Below are 25,069 nucleotides of genomic sequence, written 5' to 3' on the forward strand. Positions count from 1 at the left end.
TTTGCAGGGGGTCAGCCCTGATCTTGGTTACAATGCATGGCATTGTAATTCTGTGTGTCAGCAGCGAGTCTGTCGGGTAGTTGAGAGAACCTTTTCTCACTTCAGTGCCAGCCTGGATCCGCTCCAGGTTTCTGTATGTCATAAACTCTGTCTGTTACCACCTCTTCATAAACATGTTCTTGGCAGCTCAGGGCAACTACAGTTAGCATTGCTAAATGCGGGCAAGATGATGTGTGCAGAGGCCAGTTTTGTTTCCATTTGTATTTCTGTTCTTAGTTCATGTGTAAGAATGGGTGGGCTATGTTGGGGCCATTGGCCTAAAGCGGTGTGTCAAAGGTCTTTTGGCGGGGAGAAGGGTGAACCAGCGGAGAAGCTCAGAGCTAAACAAAAGGAGTATCTATTGTTTAAAAGAAAACCCAAATCTGTTATATTAAGCAATATGTAAACAGTGGCACAACAATGGTCACTCAACAACCATTACACTTTCACCATGGTTGGGTCGCTGCAGGGAGATATGAGTTTTCTATTTTGCTAGCTAGACATCAAAAGTGATTTAACCAACACATATTACTTAGCCTACTTGTGCTATTGATTCATGGCGCTATCTGTCCAGTATGGCTATTTTAGGTTACAGGGGTCTGTACATGTTACTGTATCTGCTGTGTGAGATGGGTGACGTTTATACCGAGGCGCATGTTATGGGCAGGTTTAGGACAATACTGGGACAATAGCAGCAAAATAGTAGAAACGAACATTTGTTTTGCTCTTAAAGCGCAGGGTCCTAGAGTGCTGCAGGAGTTAGCATTTTTGCACTTCAGGTTCCCGTCTCTCAAATCTAAAGTTAAGAGGGTTCAGTCCAAATTGGGTGGAGCACTGCAGAACTGTTGAAGTTTGTTTATTCTTAGGAATGGTTGGTGAATGAGGCCTATTGTTTCTGATGGAATGTTGTTGTGAATGTCTTAAATGTCTCATTGCACTTCTTATAAAAACACAAATCCACTTGCATTCACCTCTATTGTACTGGGGTTGAGGTGGAAATCCCAGAGGAGGATATATAAAACCCCAAACATATCTGCAGACAACTACGTGAGATGTAAGTTTGATGGGTGAACTGACATATTTCAGTTTTATTCTCTTTAAGCTACTTTTATGATCCTTCATCCGTCTCTTTCACTCTTGGTCCCTCCTTCTGTTGGTCGTCAGCGGCTCCCTCCCTCTCTGAGTGTAACCTGGCCCTGGGAGGCAGCTGCAGGCTCAACTGTGACCCTTTGATGACTCTGCAATTATATCCCTCTGCATACACATACCCACAGCTTAAAATGCTTGTTATTGTTAAGGACAGAAAAAAACAGCCGTTTGTCCCAAGAGTACATATCCCCCATGGGATGGTGCCAATTCTACTGACTATCCCATAGGAAACACGCCACGGTGCCACTACGTTTTGAAGGAGCGAGCATCATCGGTCTTAAAGTCTTAGCTGGTTAGAAAACATCTCTGCAGCATTGAGTGTTTTTCTGAACTTCATTTATAAAACGGTACAACTAAGTGATTCAAATGTAAATTGTAGGTTGTAAGTCAGCTCATGTGATAGAGTGTAATACTATCAAACATGCGCAATGGTTATGCAAGAAGTTAATTAATTGTGTTGTTGGTTTGGGAAATGAAAGCAGATACTTTCATAACGTAGCATAACATTTCCAAGAAGATATTATTTAGACTTTGTTGATATGTCACGTGTGTTTGGATGTGTGTGTGTGTGTGTGTGTGTGAGAGAGAGTGACCTGTGTACGTGCCTGTGCATTAATTACTTTGTGTTTTTTACGTGACTTATTTGTGACCTTTCACCAAGAAAAACCAGGTCTGTTAATCAGATTGAACAAAAACACTGATTGATTGCTGTATACCTTAATAATTAACACCAGACTAGGTTTGCTTGTTTTATCTTCATTACTTTATTTTGACATTGCAAAGCTACATTTGATGAGATTCAAGGAAGCGCTAAGGACTTAATAAGTGGTTTTGGACTTTTTCTTTTTTGCTGACTCAAATAAAAAAATAGAAAAGGTGCCATAAGTGACATGTTATTGTCAAATCAAGAAGATATGACCGATATGAACTCCATACTGAGGTTCTTTGACTGTGCTACTTTGTACAGCCGTGAAGCTACTTTATAGATTCCAGCACATTGAAAAGCACAAGGGAGGCTGTGGCTAAGTGGGTAGTGTGCTGGACTTCGAATCAGGGCATAGCAAGTTCGAGTCCCACTGCAGTCAGCATGTCGTTGTGTCCCTGGGCAAGACACTTCACCTCCTGTGAGGATTGTCCACAGTATTGACAAGTATGTAAGTCGCTTTGGATAAAAGTGTCTAACAAATGACATGTAATGTCCTGTATTTTATATTAAAACATAATAAATAAATAACCTAAATGTGTGCAGCACAGCAGACGACCAGGTTGCTGTGAAATTCCCCACAATCCACTGGTGGACCGTAACTCAAACTGAGAAACAGTGCACTAATAGAAGTGCCACGCATTGTTTCAACTCAGCCTTTCCTGTCACACCAGAGACTTCAAACAAACATCATTGTTAGGTATTGCCTGTTGTCTAAATCAGTTGTGTCCCACACACAGGCTACTTCCAAGAATGGCCTTTTCCATCTCACACAGGTAATCATAACTCCCACTGGAGGCTGCTGCTGTGTAGCTGATCATCCGCCACACTCCCCCTTTTCCTCTCAGTCTGCATTAATTACGACGAAAAGGATGGACAAATCTACGGCTTCTTGAATCTGAAACACAATCCTTCCCTGGTTCTCCCCTGTTGGCACCTCTATCCTTCACTCCCTCTGTCCTGCTGACTTTGCTTCAATCTGGTGGCAGTGGGTGTTGTTTTTCCTTGCTGGGCTCACGGGTTCTTCTCCTCTCAAATGAAACCAAACACCTATTCATAAATACAATCCCATACTGAGCCTTTTGCAATGAACACTTGTGGTAGAGAAAATAGAAAGCATTTTTGCCTAATACTAGAGCAAATATTGTATGACCTCTTCTTTTTAAAAAAAAAACAATATGTGGTATCAAATTGCTCAAACATAATTTCACCTCCATATGAGATTCACAGATTACTACAGGTGTTCATAGAAAAGGCTAGAAGTGATTTCTGGATGGGGCTGTCCATTAAATTATATATTTTTCACTCTTTGTGACATTTAAACACAAAATGCTGCTGGACCTTCTGGTGGTTCATTGTGGTTTTCCCCCTCTCTTCCCCCTGCTGAAAATGTTGGTATTCCCCAGTCGCACTAATGACAAAATGCTAATTCTAAAGTCAAGCTGCTGAAGGTGACCTCTTTGTTTCCTTTCCCAGACCAGAGATGATTTCCTGGGACAGGTTGATGTTCCTCTCAGTCATTTACCGGTGAGTTATTTGCATTTCTTTGTATGTCTGCATGTGAGTGTTTTGACTGACTGACCGTTATATCAGTGTTTTCGCATACTCGGCTGTTTCTTATCTACAATGTAGCGCTGTCTGAATAACCTCTGCCAAGGTCAGACAAAAAGTGTGCTTGTGTGTGCTTCTCTTGAGTGTGAGAAAGTGCTAGCCTCACAAGTAGTGTGTTGATGTGATGAGACAGCACACTCCTTGTTAGAAATGGAAAGCAGCATGTCTGGATTATAAACAGAGGAGGGTATCCTGCGGGCAGCCTCACAGCTAATGCAAAAGACCTACACATCAAATTGACTCGCTTGAAAACTGGACTTCTGTGAGATTCAAACTTCTACAATCAATAACATGCAGAGTTTAGGTTGGATGTAAGAAAAGGGCTCAAATAAACTCATCATTCTCGCCTCCTCAACTCATCTGAGACTGTGCTGTCAGACTTGATGAGGCTCTCTGGAGTTCTGTAAGCTGTGGACCTGAAATGCATTTCAGTAAAAGATGTCCGGGTTAATTATTAATGTCCCTTTTGACTCCCATAAGCTCAGGAAAATTAGCAGAAGATAAAAGCCTCAGCTGAGTCATGTTGAGAGACTTAGGGCTGGAGGATATTTGCTCCTGATGCTGGAAATCTTGTTTTAGCCTTTAAAATAATAAACTGAGAATGAATAAGCTACTGCTATGCTTATACAGATGATGTGATCTGAGTTTTTGGTGTGTTTTTATTCGATTTATTTGAATGACTATGTGTTATAGGAAGTCTTATTCATAGTTACTGGACATTACTAGTCATCACTGTTCTTGCCTTCAGCCATACTGAATCATCTGAAGAAATCTGGTAGCTACATTTGCCTTTTACCAGCTTGAACTTACTGAAAACATGTCACCATACGACATGAAACTTTATGCCAGCTCGTTTAACCGTACCTTGATTTACGAGTCACACATAAGGTAGATATCATGTTGTTTCAGACTTTAAACAGCAATGTGTTTAAACAAATTAGATGCATTATCCACAAAGCTTGAAACCAATTCCTTATTCCTACGATTTGATGGACAGTTTGTTCCTTGGAGCTTCACCACATCTCAAATTATAATGAGGTTGTTCTTTTGATATAGAAAACTGGCTGATTTGGCGGTGCTTCAGAGCCGTTTGTGGTGAGCAGCCATTGTGGACTGGTTTGGCCCGTGGAGAGCAGTGTGAGATTGCTTTGAATAACAAAAGACCTCTCTGCTGTTCCATATGTAACAGGAGAAGCTCCCTGTTGCATAATGATCCTGGGATGGCTGTTAAATCATCACTCAAGATATTTTTAAACCTGTCGAACATGTGTGTTTACTTGTGTGTTCAATTGATTAGCGTCAACAAATGCCTCCTCTTCATTTGCAGACAGAGGACCCTGCCATGGAGCGGCCCTACACGTTTAAAGACTTCCTGTTGCGGCCCAGAAGGTCAGTTTCTGCTGGACCTGACTAACGGGATGTGAAATTGGATACCAGTAACGTAACTTCTTTAGTTCAATTGTGTCTGAGTCTTCGCCCCTAAGCAATTTGAGTTGACATTGAAAGATTATTACACTGTCTGATGTCTCCAGAAAGCAGTGAGTTCATGGGACGGTCAATTGAACACTGAAGGTGAAAGAGCAGCTGGTGCTAATAGGCAGTTTGGAAACTCCCCTGCATTTCTCAACTCTAGCCTAATAAGGGCTCTGAGGGTGCAGACCACCTGGTTTTTATGTGCTTTTTTTAAGAGGGTGCATTTCTTCTTATCCTTCTAGTCACAAGTCCAGGGTGAAGGGTTATCTGCGTCTGAAGATGGCCTATCTGCCCAAAGTTGGAGGACCTGAGGAAGAGCCTGGAGACATGAGGGAGGAGGCTGAGGTAAGGACTTGGCCACTCATGGTTTTCATTTTAACTGCTGACTTAGCATTACCTAAGGCATGCTTTTCACTCTCTTGTTCAAAATAACATGAAGCCAAACCAGAATCTAGTTTTATTTCTTCCTTCTACTCAAAGAAAACACACATCTAAGCCTAAAAATGAAAGTGAGACTTTGACCAATAGAACTGTGTTTTTTGCTTAGGGTGAGAGGAGAAAGGATGGCTCGTCTTTTTATTATTCTCTTTAAGAATTTGGACCGTAGCTTGCTGCCAGAATCTGGGGAAAGTCTTATCCAGGTCAGGGTATGGAAAACCCATTTACAATACTGCCTGTTATTTAGAGAAATAGGAGCTTCTCCTCTTTTACTTTGTGTGTTCATGTGTGGATTTCTTGTGGAAGAGTGCTAGACATTTTCAGCCAGTGAAAGGCTTCAAAGATATTGTGACTTTAGCAGAAAACGTCTTGTCTTTCTGTACTTCCACAAAACAACAGCTCAGTATTTATCATGGTTTCTACCTCAAAATGTAAATACTTGTAGTGCTATGTCACTGGACATTAGCGCAGTCTTAGATCTTGTGGTCAAGGAGATATTGGCAGACAGTTTGTCAAACCGAAAACAACCATCTTTATATTCTAACAATGACTTTTTAAACCACAACACAGCAACACGTTCTAACCAGCTACAAGTGAATCCATCATCCTTAATGTGTTTCCATGCTTGAGTCCCCTCTTAAATCAGAAGTTCATGAGTGTCTGACAAGCTGTCAGCTCACTGGGATATCTGTGACGCGGTTTAGCAGTGAGTTACTCATCCGGCCTCGTGTCAAGCGGTCTGAACTTTCTCTTTCAGGGATGGGATGAGTCCACTGACTCGGGCTCCCAGCGACCCCAGCAGCTGCTCCCTCCGCTGCCCCCCGGCTGGGAGGAGAAGGTGGACAACCTTGGACGCACCTACTACGTCAACCACAACAACCGCAGTACACAGTGGAAACGGCCCTCAAACATGTACTGATTTATCTCCTTTTCTTGTTGTTGTAGAATCTATTCCTGCTTTGGTTATACGAGGAAATCTTAGTTTTGCACAACATATAAATTCACATATGTGTTCACTTTATTACAAAAATATATATATATCCATTATCTGTAAGAATGAATGGGTTATTTAAGGTAATTTGACTGTAATACTACCTCATTTATTTAAAGCTTCTTCTGTTTTCATTTACATGGCAGCAATAATGCCGTAATCACATTTTCAGGGCAAGTTTCTTAGCATTCATTTTGTTACTTCCTACAGTAACACGTTCTTGTGTATGAAACGACTTCTTCTCCTTCAGGGATGTGATTTCAGAGACTGAGAGTGATAATCAACAGCGGCAGATCCATCAGGAAGCACATCGTGTTTTCCGTTCGAGGCGCCACATCAGTGAAGACCTAGAGAACGAGCACATGGAGCCCAGAGACTTAGACAATGTGAGAGAGGAATATACACACACACACGCGCACGCATCATACACATACTGAGCCTCAGCTGCCTCCAGTGATAAGGTCACCGAAATGTTATTATTATTTCATGTCCACGTCTCGTTGTTAACCCCCTAGTCCTGGGAGCTCATCACAGAGGAGGATCCGAGCGACAGCCTGGCCCAGCCGCTGCCCGGCCCCTCCAACATCTTGCCCCCGCAACTACCGTCGACATCCGTCGCCCAGGACTTCTCTGAAGATTTAAATCTGAGGCTGACGCTCACTCCCGAAACCAACGGCGAATTGCCGGGGCCCAGCTCTGCTCTGGTGAGACTGCAATTTCCTGTAATAAAAACCTCAATCACCCCACATTTAAATGACTTAATGGTGTAAGTGTTTTATTTTATTTTCCTGCTTTCTTTTTTATAGCAGAACCAGCTGTCAAACAGACTCCGGTCCTCGAGTATGACGGATGGTGTCAGTGAACAGGCCCAGGCTGCTCCTCTTATGGTACATATTTCTAAACCCCCACCTTTTTTCTCCATCTTCTTGACTCCCTCCCTTTTCTTGGCATGTTGCAGTGCTGTTGGTGTAGCACACTCAAAATTTGCATTTGCATTTAAAAATGTCCACTTTCACACTAGCCTCGTATTGTGCTTCCTCCTCACCTTTCCTTCCCGCTCTCTATGCTTCTTCGATTTGACGGTTTCTTCCTTTTCTTCTCGCCTCTGTAGGATTACCACACCTCTTCCTCCCACTATTACTCGCTGCCCTTTGTGATTCACTCGCAGCAGTGTTTTTGTGTTTTCTATGAATGTTGGTGTTACAGCTGTTTGCCAGCAGAATGACCATTCCAGCAGAAATCATTCCCAAGTAACATTAGGGACAGCACCACTTCAGATGAAACAATCCACAGAGAGTCCTGAGTCATAGCATCAGTGGGGTTTCAGCTCGAGAAAACTGTCACACGATCTGAGTCAGATGTTTGTCACGGGGCTGAGTCACAGCAGTCAAGCCAAGGAAAAGTACAGGTGCTGATGTCAGCCTTTCCCATGAATGATTAGTCTAGTACTGGAATACACGAGGCTCGTCAAGAAATATAATCAGCATGTGTTATTGCCAGGACAAAGGGAAGGTCAGTTACAGTTCCACAATTCCTAATGATATTAGGTGTGTGTGTAGGCAGCCCAATGAGTATGACATTGTCCATGGATAAAGGTAGCCTCCACCTGTGGCAACAAGTTAGATATCATCAAAGGAATAGGGTGGTATTATTTCATATTTTTGTTGTTCTCATAAAAAGACCAAAACCAACAGAATGTTAATCTGTCATAAAATTATTTCTTATTGACCTACATCTGTCTATGGCACATATCATCAAACCCATTGGTTCCTATTGAAGATAGACAAATCATAAATATGTAGTTTCATGAAAAAAGGCTATCTCCTCAAAAAAGCTGCCATATGTCGTTTTTATGACACTCAAACAAGAGTGAATAGTGTTTCAAATACACAATCAAATATGCTTCTGTATGTCAAGCTTTTGCTTCAGACACAATATATGTTAGTATTTTCAATTAAGTATTGGTTTTGGTCTTCAGATTTGTTGACAATGATAAAAATATTGAATATTGCCAAAGTTATTTGATTGGAGGCTGAGTGTTGCCTTTATAAGTCACAATGGCTAATATACAGATCTGAGCATGTATGTCCACATTGAGGTCATTCTTTACTGAAGTTAAACGGCTGTGTTTTGTTATTGGGATGGTAGTGATATTACCATGAAGTGAAAATCAGGTTGTTAAATGTCTTCCAGGTTGTGTAGTTTAGAAAATGTCACCTACAGTATGTTTGTCAAGCAATGCTGGTTGAGCTATATTGAAAATGTCATTTTACTAATCTCTTTGATTGTTTGGAAGAAACTGCATTTGATATATTTGTCTCCCTTTGCACCTGATCATTTCTTACACTTTTTCTGAGATTCAAACCCTTTTTGGTGCCCATTCGCTGAACTTCAGCCCAGCAATTCCCTTCCGCTGCTCTAAAATGTTCAGGACACGGAGCTAGATTCCCTCTCTGGTGTTACTGTAGCTTGAATCATTTTTCTCTTGTGTTGAGATTAAAGATGCTGCACTGGCTGGGGATTAAATATAGTGTGCAGGGAAATTCATCGTTTTTTATTTTCTTTATATCAAAGCTTTACAAAAGTTGCACTGCAAAAAGTTGTCCTCACCTTGCTATTTTGTGTCATCATGTCAGCCAATCACAACTTGAGGTCACTTACAAATTAATTGTGATCCACCCTGCTCCCCATTAACCTCACAGCTCATTTGCTTCATGGATGAATCCCCCCCTTTCTGTCACTCCTCACCTCCTTTGAGAATCAACTCCCCCCTTTCTGGAATAAGCACTTACTCACTTCACTGCTGCACAAACACTCCCCCCTTTCCCATAACTCCTCCTACCCTGGCATTGAAAACATACCATACTGTGAACTAAAGACCATCTTCCCCTGTCATCTACCAGCAGCAGGGCTCCCAGACCAGAAGAACGAGAGCTCAAACAGTCTCAGGTGGTGAGGAGTCCATGGTAATATCAGTTTAAATAAAGTTTAAACCTAATCAGTCGTACACCTCTTAGTCCCCAGTCACCACCCAGGTCCCTGTCTAGTGAGTCACTTTGAGAAATTCCTGCACTTGGGTGGAGAGCCACATATTGACTGTCACTACTATGTTATCCAAGAAGGCAATTTTCTTTTTTAATTCTCATGAATGATCAGGGTCTGTACAAAGTCTTAAAGGTTTAGAACATTCACAATTTTAACCGTTTCAAGGTTTCGAATATGCTTACTTTTGAATATTCTCTACAAAAAAGCTTGATTTTCAACATTGTCACACTACTGGAGTAGGACTAGACAAGCATCGAGTAATCATAGAACAATAAAAGTGAATACAAACATCTAGTCAAATAAACAACATGACAAAACACATTGATTGCTGTATGTATAAAGGAATTCTGTAAACTTTTTTTATATTTATAGACAATTTAAACGTCACGATTAAGTCTTTAAGACATTTGTGGTTTACCTTGCTTAAAAAGTACTTGAAATTGTCACTTAAAAAGTTGTATCAACCTTCTAATATGACACCATTTCAGAAATGGACAGAAGAAGCCATCTATGGTTGAATTAATCTGTCTTTTATATAGTTCGCTTATTGGTGATGTAGTGACGTGCTTATTTAGTTCTGCAGTTGTCACTTAGATACAGTAATACCTGTGTGTGCACATGTGTTGTCCCTTGATGTAGCAACCTGCTACTCAATATTGAGTAAGGCCTCTGATAAAAAATGTGACAAAAAGGGATATCAAGGTTTTGTTTGTCTCTGATCAGAGCAGTCTGCCAAAACAGAGAGTGATTTGTGTTCACTTTAAATATTGATAATATATGTCCCTGAAACATTGATATCACGGTTGAACGCCACATAATCTGAAACAACTTATTTTTCACAAGCTACTTGATCGAAATATTGGAGGTCCCAGTTAAAAACTATTAAGATTATATGAATACAAGTGTCACTTTAAAAGGCTACAGCTGAGGTGAAATTATGCATTTAAGAGAAGATGTATCACTCTCTTGGATTGGTTGTAACTATAGTAACTCACACTTCTACTAACGGGTTTAAAACCTCTAACTCTGTAAACCTCGCATCCCATCCTCAGTGTCTCAACTCAATTTATATTTTACATTTACACAACCCAAGATTACATATATCCATGGTGAAGGTAAGCAGGCTGCAACAATAGCAAGCTGTGGTGGACAAGCACAGTAGAGTACTTTAAAGTTTAAGATTTTGATCAGCTGATACCCATACATTCAAATATGTCCTGGTCCGGCTCGGGACAACTCTGGTGTCCTGTGTTTAAGGGTGCTATCTTTGTGCAGGCCTGTCTAAAATATCCCCTGGGTTAATGTTCTATTAGTCTATTTCAGTCATCTTTATACTACAAATGGTTAGTAGTTCACTCATTTAAAATGATTTATTTATTTTAGTACCACACAGGTTCACATCGTATCCAGTCATCATCTCTTGTTGTTTTTCCTACATTGTGTCTTTGCTGCGCAGCTGAAATGGGGAATATCACTTAAAGCTCTTGTGATTTGACCATTTGATCCCTCCACATCTCCACACACATACCAGCCTGTACTGATGAATTGTCTCTGCTTTGCTCTCTCTACACCCGGCCAGTCTCCCTCATCGACTGCTTACGCCTTGACCACCCCCGGCCTGCCCCCTGGATGGGAGGAGAGGAAGGACGGCAAAGGAAGAACTTATTTCGTCAACCATAACAGCCGCAACACTACGTGGACTAGGCCCATTGTGCAGGTACAGCAGGTCTGAAGGCTGAGCTGGACTCTATGCATGGGACCGGGCCTTTCCTAGGCCCCTGTCATGGCCTGTGTGTCGGACCTCTTTTCCCCCTGTGTTTCTCCTCTGTGTAGCCATAAAGAATGCTGGAAAGAGACCCAGCTCTGCAGCCTCAGTCTCCTTTTCTGTCGTTCTCTCTGCCCGGTTTCCTCTTCTGCAACTTTATTGTATGTCTTCCTCCTCCTGTCTAGCATTTTGTGTGCTACTCTGGATGAAGTGCAGCTCTGTAGTGGTCACCTCTGGCATGGAACTGCAACCACTTCTTTTCCCATTTCTTCCCTGTTTTTCCACTCGTCTTCCCCCTGTCTTTCAGTCTGCAAATGTAGCAGCTCCACAGACTGCTTCATGGGACTGGGTGTATGTTTATTGCCTCTCCTCTTTGAAATCCCTCCTCATCTCTGCTTTTATTAGAACACCGCTGATGATATTATATATCTGTTGTCTTTCATCACATGGTCTTCTCATTCTCTGATTTTCATCTGTTTGTTATTACTCCGAAGGAGAGGATACTGCCACTGTTTTTTTTTACAAAGATGACTTTGTTTTCGGGTTAAAGTCATGGCCCACTGTACCAGCCACTTGGGTTATGGGTTTAGGTGACATTTTGGAATTACATTGTGTTACTAAATGCATCTTCTTAATCATAATAGTTAAAGAGGTCCTATTTGGCTTTTTGGGGTTTTCCATTTATTGCAATGTGTTGGTTTTTGTGCATGTAAATGGTCTGTAAAGGCTACAATCTCAAAGTTCCCTGCCTGAAACGCTTGGATTGGATTCCTATTTTTACCCAAAACATAGTGACATTGGTTAGCGTTGGTTAGCGTTGGTTAGCGTTACAAAACAATTTACGTGATAGGCTATCAATCAATGTTTATTTATATAGCCCAATATCATAAATGTTACATTTGACTCAGTGGACTTCACAGTTTGTACAAAATATCAGTATGACAATACGACACCCTCTGTCCTTAGACCCTCACATCGTACAAGGAAAAACTTCCGAAGAAAACCCACAGTTTTAAAGGGAAAAATGGGAGAAACCTCAGGGCTATGAGTTGGGACATCTCTAAGACGTCGACTAATCACAACAGTAGTGCCTACCAGCTAACCAATCAGAACAGACTTGGCTCTGGTTTCAGACAGAGGGTGACAAGAGGTGCTGTAGCACAGACAGTATGAGAAAAATAAAGAGCTTTTTGAACATTAAAGCATGTGAACATGTCACAGTAGAGGCACAGGATACACAAATGAACCTAAAAAGGAGCATAATACGACCTCTTTAAAGCAACAGAATTGACTATCTTCTTGGGCCTATACAAACCATGCTCTTTTTACCTTTTATTATGACTTCCCTGAGAGAAAACCTTGCATCCAGTCCTTTCCGGTGCAGAAAAGCATCAGCCGACAGCATGACCTATGATGACAACAAGTTTATTTTTCTACGCCAACAACATTGATTGCCTTATTCAAACCCCACCTAACCTTAAAAGTGCTTTTCTCACTGACAGCTGACTGAAGGCGGAGCCAGCACCTCAGCAGCAGGAGCAGCAGCATCCCCAGGAGGAGCCTCGGCCCTGGACCCTCCACCCACCCCCTCCTCCTCTTCCAATGCTTCCAACAACCACCTCCATGAGCCCCAAGTCCGACGACCTCGTAGCCTCAGCTCCCCTACTGTCACCCTATCCACCCCCATGGAGGTGAGAATTCTCCATCCTTTTCCTCTTTTAACACCCTAAGACTTATTTGTATCTCCTCTTTCCTCCAATCTTTACCCTTCCACACTTCCTTGTAATGGAATCCTATACTCCCATCCCTTTTAAGATGATCAAATCCTGATCCTCACCCATCTGTATCACATAATCCCACATTTCCTGCATTAATATTACACCATTCTTTTGTCATCTATACTTCTTTCAGGCTTATTCTGGCTTGATGCTGCTTTTCTTTCTTTTCATCTTTAACAATACCATGGAAATAATATTATTTTGACGAATGTTTTATTCTCATCAGGATGGTTTTCTTTCTTCATACTGTCTAGTCATGTGAAATGGTCTGAGCCTTACTCCAGCTTTGCTGTTCATGATGAGTTTGTTGTAAAGAATATGCACTCGTGGCGCAGTCAGCGTTACATCCTGCAGCCTAGTGTATAAATAGTAAAAATGCTGGTTGGGTAAATCCAATATGGAAGATTCAGTTACCACCGGATGAATACATTATTTGAATTGATCACAGGTCCAAAACCATTGTTGTATTTTGCTAAAGCAAACCAGGGGATATCCAAATCAATGATATTGATTTTGGAAACGTAATATGCTTGAATCCAGAGGCCATTAGAGTAACACAAAGGCAACCACAGAATCTAATAAAAAGAAGGTCTCATGGGTAATTGAAGATACATTTGTAAGACAGGGCATCGTTTGTGAATACCTTAAAGGAACATTAGGAAACCTCTCTGCATTTTTCGCATTGCGATATGAACTTCCAGTCACACTGGGGCCATCAGATTGTAGACATTAGCTTCTGCTCCTCCGCTCTGTTGGAGATGCAGCGCCTGATTCTTCAACACATATGTACAGACAATGTACAATGTTAGCACCACATTTGATGAAAGTAAGCCATGGGACAAACAAACATCTGTGGATGGCTTTTACTGTGAAGCAGCCACTGCACATTTGAAATGTTGACTGTTCCCCATGTTTGCTTCGTTTGAAAAAGAGTGGAAAATGGTTAACGTACCCCAAATAGTCACTGCTTTTAAATGATGAAGTGTGATTGACCAAGAATAGATCACAAAATAATTTTTTAACAGTTTTATCTAATCTCGTTCTGGCTTTGTTCGTAACATTTCTCATAAACGAGGCTGTTTTCTTACTCATTGGTTTGGGGTTTAATAATTTGGGGTTTAGACCGCTTGGCTGGTTAATGTGTTAACCGTATGAATTTAGATAAAAACTGAAACATTTCCACTTTTTGTTCGTTTGTTTTTTGCAAAGGCTGTGACATTATACCAAAAACTGCCTAGGATAATTACAATCTACTGTTCTTGAGTTTCAGATGTTATGCTCTTATCATAACTTTAGGCTTGTCGGGACTGGTCTGCACACTTACTATTGAAACTTAAAGCAGCTGACATTTTAAACTTGGCTAACATTTCACGAAGTCGTCTGTGAACATTTATCATCTATACAAAGTAGATTTCACTCAAACTTTTAATTATGGAGCGCAGCTATAAATACACCACACAAACAAACCGTCTCACTATGACCTCTTACTGCATTTAATGGTTTGATTCGGTGCTGCTATCAAGGGAGGGAACCTGGAGAAGGTTTAATTAAGGTGTGTCTGTGTGATAGCAAAGCATCGTTAAGGGGAAAGGAAGTTGCTGAAAGTCCTAATTACAAATTCTACAGGAGGTGGGAGGTCTGGGGCTTAATTAATGCAGGCTTTTCTCCTGGTAAAATCAGATCAGTCTGTGGTAATTACTGCAGAGGAATAATGTGATTTGGAAACACTCATTAGCCTAAGTAACTTCAGTCTGTTTAATACTGCATTAGAAGCTTTAAGGATGCTTTTTCTCTAGACAAATGGTTTCTGAAGTAAAATGATGAGCAATGTTTCCGCTTATCCCCAGAAATAGATTTAATTAAGAATTGTTAGTTTTACAGTGAATGACTCTTACTTTTGTGGGATTTTACATCCAGGGAACCACAGAGGAGTTAAAGTCCACAAATGTTGTTATTGTAACATTGAATCTCAGAGGCAATATCCAGGGAATCGGTTGGAATCTGTAGAATTTAGTTTTGACATTTGGATTGACAGCTTGACAGGCCCATGGAGTGCGTTGCATGTTGATGCGCTCCCTCCCTTTACCCCTGGTTTCTCAGATGTGATATTGTGTTCACGATTGTGATGTTGTTTTTTAATCTTTTTTTATCCTATTGCATTTTCCAACAGAATACCAAGGCAACTACCAAGGTGTTTCAAAGGATCAGTTCTGTTTTGTTTCAGGCTGTCAGTCAGCTAGATTTAAATATAGGGTTGATAATATTATACTTCATTTTATTTATTTATCCTTTTTGGTTACAGGGAGCCAACAATATTCCGGTGCGGAGGGCTGTGAAAGACACCGTGTCCAACCCGCAGTCTCCCCAGCCGTCGCCCTACAGCTCCCCCAAATCCCAGCCCAAAACCCAGCAGAGCTTCCTGCCCCCGGGCTGGGAGATGAGGATAGCCCCCAACGGACGGCCATTCTTTATCGACCACAACAGCAGAGTCACCACCTGGGTGAGTTACACACTCTGTGGTCACAGGCTGCAGCTCAACTGTACCTGAGGCTAATATTCTTTTAAATATGTTTGAAGGGTAAAGCTTTATTTTACATGTCAGTCATTTGCCTACAGTTTCCTACAAAGTTTCCAGAAAATAACTATGTAGTTTGGTCGTATTTATAGGGAACACAGGCTAAGTAAATATAATATAAACTCAAGCAAATATATCATTTACATAACAAATTAATTATTAATATTTCCTTTGGTTAAAATGTTAAGGATATTGCTCTCTAAATCAACAGCTCCGTGAAAAAACCCAATGAAACAACTATATTACATATGGGTTCACATCTTACTTGTAATAGGTACCAATTTATTTAGCTCATTAAAGCCGAATCATTTGTACAAATCAAATGAAGCTTTACATTTGATTAGCGGATTATAGTATATCTTGTTTGTGCAGTTTGAATTATTAAATAGACACTTCAAATCTTAAAGATCTAGGGCAGTGGTGAGCGTTGTTCTTTAAGCATGTTGCAGTGACACCTGGTGGTGGGAAAGCCAATTTGACATTTACTTCAGTCCATTCTGTTACCGTTCTATGATTTAAGGAATTGTGTTTAATACAATATAATTCTTCAAACTGTTTTGGAATAATTGATTTGCATCTTTCATCCCTCCCTTTTTTGATAACCAGGAGGACCCCAGGTTGAAATATCCGGTCCACATGAGGAATAAGACCTCAATGGAGCCCGGGGAACTTGGTCCTCTTCCTGTAAGTACACTCACAATGACACCACTGCATGTTTAACCTCTGGCCCAGAACAGCCGCATAGTTACCAATAACTGCTTTGCTCACTCATTCCCTCACTCATTAACATGTTGTTACGAGAAGTACTCTATTATGTGTTGAGGTAGATTACCGGAACTGTGTTAGCTTTTTATTTTGATCACTGTAAATGAGAAACTGTGTCATTTGCCTTGTTGCATATAAGAGACTTTGGAAGATGTATTTTTTGTCAGTTCACCCCAAATCAATAACACAGGTTTTTCCTCTTACCTTTAGTGCTATTTATCAATCTACATCTCTCAAATCTAATTGAACAAGGTGGCCAAAATAAATATTTATTTAGAAAAAATTACAGCAATGTATCTTTCCAGAAATCATGAATAAGAGACCCAATTGTGCTTTCTGGAGTTTTCCTTTCCTGTTCACAGCTGTAGTGTGTTGTATAGGTTTTTGTGCCCCCCCCCCCCCCCCCCCCCCCCCCCGCCCCGCCCCTGCCTGAAGCGCCTCGATTGGACACTTTGTTTTCTTCCTTAACATAGTGACATCACTACGTAACACTCGCGCTTCTATTGGCTAGCGCTCCAACACATTGTACATGATAAGAGGTGGGACATCTCCCCCCACCCCCCGCCTCCATTGAACTCTTTTGTATTTTATTCCGTAACATAATGACTATGTAACACTCTACGGGCTAAGGGGCGGGACATTTTCACACATCTCTAAGCAGCTGACTAATCACAACAGCGCCGGCCAGCTAACCAATCAGAGCAGACTGGGCTCTGGGTTCAGACAGAGGGTGAAAAGGGCAGTATGAGAAAAATAAAGACCCTTTTGAACAATAACTGATGTAAAGATGTCACAGTAGAAGCACATAATACAGAGAGCAGTTTCATGAAGGTACTATTTTCCTTTAGTTTCTGTTGTTTCATACTGTTGAGTTTTTCAAATGTATTTGTGGCGCTTTGGAGCCGAGATCCCTCTAGTTCCAGATACATCTAGTTTCATAAATAGCACTACAGGTAAAAGAAAAAAATATGTATTTTTGATTTTGGGGTGAAATGTCCTCCACTAAATGGTCCATATTTAATTTATAGCTATGTAAATGAAGTGGATTTTGAAAAAGATGAGACATGATCTTATGATCACACTATATTAGACATGTCTTTGTCAGTTAGAAAAGAGGGTGTGAGTTGGAGAATGTGACTGTGGAGGATGAGAGTGTGGGGGCTGAGTGATGATCTCTAATTAGGAGGTGAAGGCTGTCTGCCACCTGCTCTATTATCTGTGTGACAAAGAGAAACGTGGGCTAAACGTTACTGAAGCTAGCTGTTATACTAATGAAGGCTTCATAGGCGTGTACATCTCACAGGCATGTGTGTGTGTTCTCTCTCCCTCTTTCTCTTTCTGTCACTTTTCTCTCTCCGTTCTGGTGGATCTAATATATGCTTCTTCTTCTTCTTCTTCTACACCTGGCCATGTCTGTTTGGCAGCTCCTGCCAGAGGAGGTTGGTTGGTGCTCTCTCCCTCTGCCTGCCTTCCTTCCTGTCTGGTCCGGTCTGGTTAAAATGCCTGCAGACAGCCTTGCGCTTATTCCTTGTCTTTATTTTTCCTTCTTCCTCTCTCTTTCTGTCTTTTCTCTTTCTCTCTCATGACCGGCATGGATGGGCTGTACCTCTCCCTTCATTTCCATCAGTATATTTACCCCACTTCCTCTCTCTGTGCATCACATTGATGCTCTCTTTAATCTCTCCATGTGTATCAGCTTTCGAGGCACAGATAGACGAGTTGGGAAAGTGGAACAATGGTTTGCTTTTAATGGTTTTGCACATTTTTATAATACACTAACATAACAAATGAGGCAAAAAACCCATTGGGCTTATTTAAAGCCTCCACGTAAATAATGGTAAAAATCACAATCTTATATAAAACACAAGATCCAAACATTTCAATAGAAATGGCTAACTTTAAGAACAACATATACTATACTTACATTTAAAATAAAAATAACACTGATTTGAATATGGAAACCAGGCTTCATACAGTGGTCAGATGATTTGTAAGGTAAAGCAATGCAGCGAAAATAACCCTTTTTTGTTATGGTTGGAGGACCACCCAGATCTTTGTTCGAATTACAAATTTGAGAATCATCCGGCATGCATTTCAGAGAGGGAAGGAGAACAAACAAGCGTGACTGAAAGAGAAGAACAGGGTTGATTTAAAAGGAGCTATACATGTACGTTAGAGGAAGGAACTGGCTGCATGTGTTATCAGCTTTTCAATCGGGTCTATTCACTGGTGCAGTAGCAGCATACGTAGGAACACACATACTGTAGGTTACTTAAACTCAATCTACTGTGTTAATGCCTGACTGCTGTACGAGTATGTGTGTGGCCTGTGACTCTGCACCGAGTGGTCACCGTCTCAGTGGTGGTCTGAAAACGTAGTGGTGATTTAACCTTTTTATGTTGTTGTCGTACCCCTTCCTCGCTGACGTCTCAGACCTCGACTCAAATAGGAGAGAAAATCCGTTCACTTCCTTTGTGGTGTCTGATTGAGCTTGCAGTCAGTGTTCGGATCCTCTAATGGTCGGTCAAGTTCAATCAAACATAAGTTAACAAAAGGGGGAACAAGTGGATGGATTTACTATCACTGAGTTACTATTTGAGCATGGCCTGTTTAAAAGTGCAGTCTAATGGTGACTCTGCTTTTTTCAGCCTGGATGGGAAGAAAGGATTCATTCAGACGGACGCACCTTCTACATTGACCACAGTAAGACGACTCCATCTCAACACCTTCTCTCCCTTCCATCATTGTATTTTGTTATGCGTGTCTTTTCTTTTTCTAGCTACTTTTCATAGTGAGTAGTGGTTTCAGTGCAGCCACAGATTGTTCAGTGTCAGGGACAGCAAGCACCTCCTCATCCATTAAAGCAGAACAATCTGAGGCCAGGTCATGCTGTTTTACATTTCTGCTATAGTGACCTGATGTAGCACAACAGTGTCTTCTAACTGAAAGATGTATGGTCATAAGAGAGAAGGACCTGCAACTAACACTTACTTTCATTACTGATACATCTGTTGATTGTTTAGTGTTTGACATGTGTAAACGTTTTTTAAATGTAATTTCCTAGAGTTAAAGAGCTCTTTGAATAACTTATTTTTTACAATTTAAGAGTCAGAAACCCAGATATATTTTATTTGCATTTATATAAAATGGATAAAAAACACAAAAGTATAGCATACATCTGTACGGCTCGCATATTTATTTATTAGCAGTATATTATTCCACTGTGCGGTATTTAATTTTGGATTGCTTTTTTATATTATATACACATCTTTTCATGTAGATCATTTACTTATTTCTGCATTTACTTGCATATTGCACACTCTTGCATAATTGTATTTCTATTTGTTTCTTTTTGTACAATTTCTATTGTTTATGTCTTTTGTATAGAGTATTTGTGTTGCATTGTTGGAGGAAGATTGTAGATGTTCTATTGCCAAGGCAACTCTGTAGCTCTTGTGAATTTGACAACAACAATAACAATTGATTTATTGAAATCCTCAGATTTGCTGAAACCAGCAAATATTTCCAGTAATTGCTAAATAGGTTAAGTAATAAGTTAATTATCAGAGTTGTTGATTATTTGAAGTCAAATGGCGATTTGATACATTGACTAATAGGCTCTGCACTGGATCTAAGTAAGGTCTTATTTTTTGTTTGATCCAGATACAAAGAACACGCAGTGGGAGGACCCTCGTCTGCAGAATCCGGCCATCACAGGACCAGTGAGTAGTTTCCTCTCTGCAGCCACAGCAGCGTTACTACTCAGACAGCAACACGTCCTCCATGTTTAACACTGTTTTCCCATCTGTCACACTCTCTGTGCAACAGTCACTTTGTAGCTATGGCTGTTACTTAAAGGGGACCTATCATGCAAAATGCACTTTTTGATGTCTTTTATACATAAATGTGTGTCTGGGAACTCACGCAGCATCTCTCTTTTCCTCCGTACCCAAATCTCTAAAAATGGGGGTACAACGGAGCTGATCCAGATTTGCGTCCGATATGACTTAATATCGGAAATGTGGACCCACGGCACTATCAGAAAGTTGCTATCGGAAACAATGCCCGACTGTTTTGGATGTAATATGGTCGGTGTTTACATTAGCATCGCTAACACTCAGAGCTAACCTGTACTGGAGAGCATGTGTGTGAAGAAGCAGGAAGTAAAAAGGAACTCACCTTGTGGTGTAACCGGCAAGAGAGAAAGCCTTTGAGCTCCATACTGTTTCAGAGATAATCCTTGATAATCCATGATATGGCGTTTCATCACGGCAGTATTTAGTTTAGACAGTAGCTGCCGGGTCCCGCATGAGCTCAGACCCCTCCTTTTTTATTTTTTATACATTTTTATTTTTTGTAAAGCTTTATACCCAAAATCAGCACTTTTGAAACAGGAAGTGAAATAGAGGGATATGAGGCGTGGCTAGAATGGGTGATCTGTTTGGTATTTTGAGCAAAACACTTCATAGACATGTTTTTTATATATTTGTATATATCTGAGACCCATGCTATTGCCTAAAAATAGCATGATAGGTGACCTCATGCCAACAAGTCACTCTGTGTACCAGATTTTATTTTCACCCGTTGCAACGTCCCCTCCAAAAGTTACACCTCAATATTGCATTTAACAAGAAATGGAAGCATATATTCCTGATTCACTTTTACACCACACTCCCATTGTCTATAAGGCTATTGATCCATTTGTTTTTTGTTGCCCATGCAGGCTGTTCCCTACTCCAGAGAGTTCAAGCAGAAATACGATTACTTCAGGAAGAAGTTGAAGAAACCGGTAAGAAATGTTTTATACGATGATACATCTGGTGTTTTTGGGTTCATGCTGGAAAAGTGTTCATAACAAAGCTCCATTTTATGCACGACTTTATGTTGAACAAGAAGGCAGTGTAATTTGCTTGTATTTTGATTGTGCTTTTTTTTGGGTGCTTTTTTCACACTGCCTTAACACGGCATGACTGAGTTTGATACTGTATGTTTAGGGCATTCTAATCTAGACAGCCATTGCAATCATTTTACATTTCTCAATGAATAGAATAGAATAGAATAGAATATATCTTTATTGTCATCACACATCAGTGCAACGAAATTCAGTTGGCATCTCTCAATGCAATACATAACATAAATAAGAACACATCCATAAAAACAGTGATAAAGCAGAGATAGTAGCAATAATAATCAGGGTCATCATATGCACTTTACCAGAATGTTAAAATATATAAAGCTACAATGTTTAAATATAAATAGTTACTAAAAAAAATATCAGTTGATACTTAATAAATATACAAATAAATAACATGGTATTTTAGGCTGCAGTCTTTGATGGGAAGTAGTGTGTTTGTATGTGTGCATATTATAGTGCGTTTAGTGGTTGGACAGGGATGGGAGTGATGGAGGCCACAGCTCTGGGAAAGAAGCTGTTCTTCAGTCTGTTGGTGCGTGCTTTTATTGACCTGAACCGTCTGCCGGATGGCGGCGGTTCGAACAGTGAGTGGCCGGGGTGTGTGATGTCTCTGATGATACTGCTGGCTTTCTTCTGCAGTCGACTTTTGTAGATGTTATCAAGGTTGGGCAGCTCAGTCCCAACGATGCGCTGAGCAGCCTTCACCACCCGCTGCAGGTCCCTCCGCTCCGCGGCTGTGCAGCTGGTGTACCACACAGTTATGCAGCTGGACAGGGTGCTTTCAATGGTCGACCGATAGAAGTTTACCAGCAGTTTTTGTGGAAGCCTGGCCTGTCTTAGTTTCATCAGGAAAAACCTTTTTCACCAGGTTTGAGGTGTTTGAGGTCCATGTTAATTTATTGGAGATGTTGACTCCAAGGAACCGTAGGTCTTCCACGCTCTCCACTGCTTCTCCATGGATGTGGAGGGGGAGATGGACTTCCTTTTTTGTCCTCCTGAAATCAACAATGAGCTCCTTAGTTTTGGAGGTGTTAAGGACAAGGTTGTGTTCCTTACACCAGTCAGTCAGATGTTCCACCTCGAGCCTGTAGGCTGTCTCCTTATGATTAGGACCTAGTAGTTTAGGATTGGATGTTACTGTATATAACATAGAGTTGAGGCTAGTTGGCACCAAGTTTTATTCTAGAGAATGTTTAATGCCAGAAATTGCAGGCGAAAAGCTAATTTTATAATATAAATGTATTAATTTCACACTTTTCTTCCTCATAAATCTCTACTTCAGTAGCACTTGCATACACCTAACCTTTTTCTTTTTTTCCCTCACTCTCTATATTGTCAAGGTTTTTTTTCTTTCATCATTCAAAGCCTGATTTTTATAACATTTTAATTCAAAAGTATTTTGCTAAAATAAAATGGTGACAATATTTTATCCATCATGGAGTTGTATAACAAGATATTTACCCTTAAATGTATAGGAAATTAATGAAATAATCATGCATTTAGATAACACTTGCATATCAAAACATAACATTTCAGATAATGTGTTATACACAAAAAGTTGTACTAATGGCTTGTATAAAATATAAAGTAAGAATGATTCTACAGAAGCTTGTTGTAAACACAATAAAATAATATTTATAATATTTATTTAAAATGTTATTCAGACTCTAGAGTCAGCAGTTTGTAAAAGCATCTCTAACAGCAGCTTCACTTCCTGATTGTCTTTCATAAATCTACATTTGAGCTTGTCTGTGTAATAAGGTCACACACTTTACTTCTCACATACCATTCCCCTAGTTTAACCCCCAGCCCCCCAGTATTTGGCACAGTATAGTTTTTTTGTATTTACATAAAAGTCATTTCTTTGTGAACTATTCCAGGCTGATATTCCCAACCGATTCGAGATGAAGTTACACAGGGGCAACATCTTCGAGGAGTCGTACCGTCGCATCATGTCCCTGAAGAGGCCGGATGTTCTGAAGTCGCGGCTGTGGATCGAGTTTGAGTCGGAGAAAGGATTGGACTACGGCGGCGTGGCCCGAGAGTGGTTCTTCCTCTTATCCAAGGAGATGTTCAACCCTTACTACGGCCTGTTCGAGTACTCCGCCACGTAAGTCTCTGCTGGTTTTCTTGCTCTAGATGTATGAGGGTGTGGGGGTGCGCTGATCCTCAGATTGGGCAAGACACTTCACCCCAAATTGCTCCTGTGGGCATTTTCCTCAGTATTGATGTATTACTATGTAGTATATGTAATATGTAATTTAAAGTGCATTCAGCTCTTGGAAAAATGCTGAAATGCAATTAATTATTGTGAAAGACAGTAGATTAAACAGGATATGGCCCAATACAAATGTGCTGCAGTAAAAGATTCAAAGGTTTTATTTTCATATGCACAAAGCTACAATGTAGAAATGGGAATGATATTCTTCTGACCTGAGCTCCTCCAACAATGCAACATATATAATAAAATACAAAATAAAAAGTAGTGCAACAAGTCTATATACATGAATATGGGGTATGTACAAGAACAGAATATGAAATGAAATAATGTAAATTAAGACAAAATTGCGGTGATAACTATTTATATAAATGAGTATATTGCAAGATGACAACAGGAATGTTTATCGGGCACTTAAGAGAGCCATGCTTTGTAGAGTAAAAATCCTTCTCTACTCTTATTTGCTTTTTCCACAAAGGGGCGTAAGGGGCAGAGCTGCCATATTGTTTTCCTATGAGACTTGTAAAGGTTTCCTTCAACTCTGATTCACTTTTCCTCTCATTGAAAAAGCCATCCTGGAACAAACGTTTCCCACATACAGCAAACACTTAGATAGTTAAAGTGACGTATGTTTTCTTCCTTTCTTGGCACCGTCAGCAATAAATGATCACTGCGTTGACTCTCTGATGTTATGCCATGTAGGGCAAAGGTAACAAAAATAAAGAATACCAATTTTCAATTATATTGTTTTTACATAATCATTCAGCGGCAGATAAAAAGCCAATGGTTAACAACCACATTGTCAGGGATGAGCGAAGCAGGCAGGACCCAAATGCAGATTTCTCAGAAAAAACACTTTTTTCACAAGGAACTCACAAAGACTAACAGAAAACACATAACTTAAATGCACACAGGACTAATCAAACAAACAAGAGACAGGTGAGGAGGGAGGAGAAAACACAGTGAACACAATCGGGTAATCAGGGAGGGAAAACAGACAGAAAGCAACAGGCAAGACAGAAGGTGAACACTTTACAAAATAAAACAGGAAACCAAAGACAGAAAAAGACAAGACAAAACACAACACAACACAGACAGATCGTGACACACATTGAGGTAAAAACAACTTCAATCTCCATGTCTTTAAGTCAGTCTTAGTAGTATTTTTGTGAAATGCTACAAAACAGTGTCTGCATGGGTTTGACTGTCATGATAAGGAAAATAAATAATGATGTGCTGAACATAATCTACGAAAAAAGAGCCCCTCTGCTGCAGGCAGTAGTTGCTCAAATTAAAGAAGACTTTACCCAAGTTAAGTTTGGTGTCTAGTGACCTAGCGTATCGTTAAAAAAGAAGGAAATGTATGGAGTACTTATCATGAATAAATAAGAAATCGCCTTTCTTCCTGTGTGCAGAGACAACTACACTCTCCAAATCAACCCTAACTCCGGCCTGTGCAACGAGGATCACCTCTCCTACTTCAAGTTCATCGGACGTGTGGCAGGAATGGCCGTGTTTCATGGAAAACTGCTGGATGGTAAGCTGCCTGATGTTGGATACAGTCTTTCAGATTAGACATTTATTTGGAAGAAAGGTGATATGTT

At 40.4% G+C, this 25,069-nt stretch overlaps 1 protein-coding gene across 17 annotated transcripts in view; it reads left to right on the forward strand.

Moving 5' to 3' along the window:
- nedd4l (NEDD4 like E3 ubiquitin protein ligase) overlaps window positions 1-25,069 on the forward strand; it is a 47,816-nt gene that overhangs the window by 16,776 nt on the left and 5,971 nt on the right. For 2 of the 17 annotated variants that reach the window (XM_034224047.1, XM_034224034.1), the window contains 18 exons: window positions 3,368-3,418; window positions 4,830-4,891; window positions 5,218-5,320; window positions 6,171-6,325; window positions 6,655-6,790; window positions 6,920-7,108; window positions 7,211-7,291; window positions 9,308-9,370; window positions 11,029-11,166; window positions 12,717-12,905; window positions 15,295-15,492; window positions 16,174-16,251; window positions 17,757-17,771; window positions 18,981-19,035; window positions 19,996-20,054; window positions 21,056-21,121; window positions 23,128-23,357; window positions 24,881-25,002. In XM_034224047.1, coding sequence (XP_034079938.1) covers window positions 3,368-3,418; window positions 4,830-4,891; window positions 5,218-5,320; window positions 6,171-6,325; window positions 6,655-6,790; window positions 6,920-7,108; window positions 7,211-7,291; window positions 9,308-9,370; window positions 11,029-11,166; window positions 12,717-12,905; window positions 15,295-15,492; window positions 16,174-16,251; window positions 17,757-17,771; window positions 18,981-19,035; window positions 19,996-20,054; window positions 21,056-21,121; window positions 23,128-23,357; window positions 24,881-25,002 — 1,990 coding nt within the window. Of the gene's footprint in view, window positions 1-2,631; window positions 2,668-3,367; window positions 3,419-4,829; window positions 4,892-5,217; window positions 5,321-6,170; window positions 6,326-6,654; window positions 6,791-6,919; window positions 7,109-7,210; window positions 7,292-9,307; window positions 9,371-11,028; window positions 11,167-12,716; window positions 12,906-15,294; window positions 15,493-16,173; window positions 16,252-17,756; window positions 17,772-18,980; window positions 19,036-19,995; window positions 20,055-21,055; window positions 21,122-23,127; window positions 23,358-24,880; window positions 25,005-25,069 lie in introns of all 17 variants that reach the window. The other 15 variants (XM_034224048.1, XM_034224035.1, XM_034224049.1 and 12 more) reach the window with 13 other exon arrangements.

This window comes from Gymnodraco acuticeps, unplaced genomic scaffold, assembly GCF_902827175.1.
Source record: "Gymnodraco acuticeps unplaced genomic scaffold, fGymAcu1.1, whole genome shotgun sequence".
Taxonomy (NCBI): Eukaryota; Metazoa; Chordata; class Actinopteri; order Perciformes; family Bathydraconidae; genus Gymnodraco; species Gymnodraco acuticeps.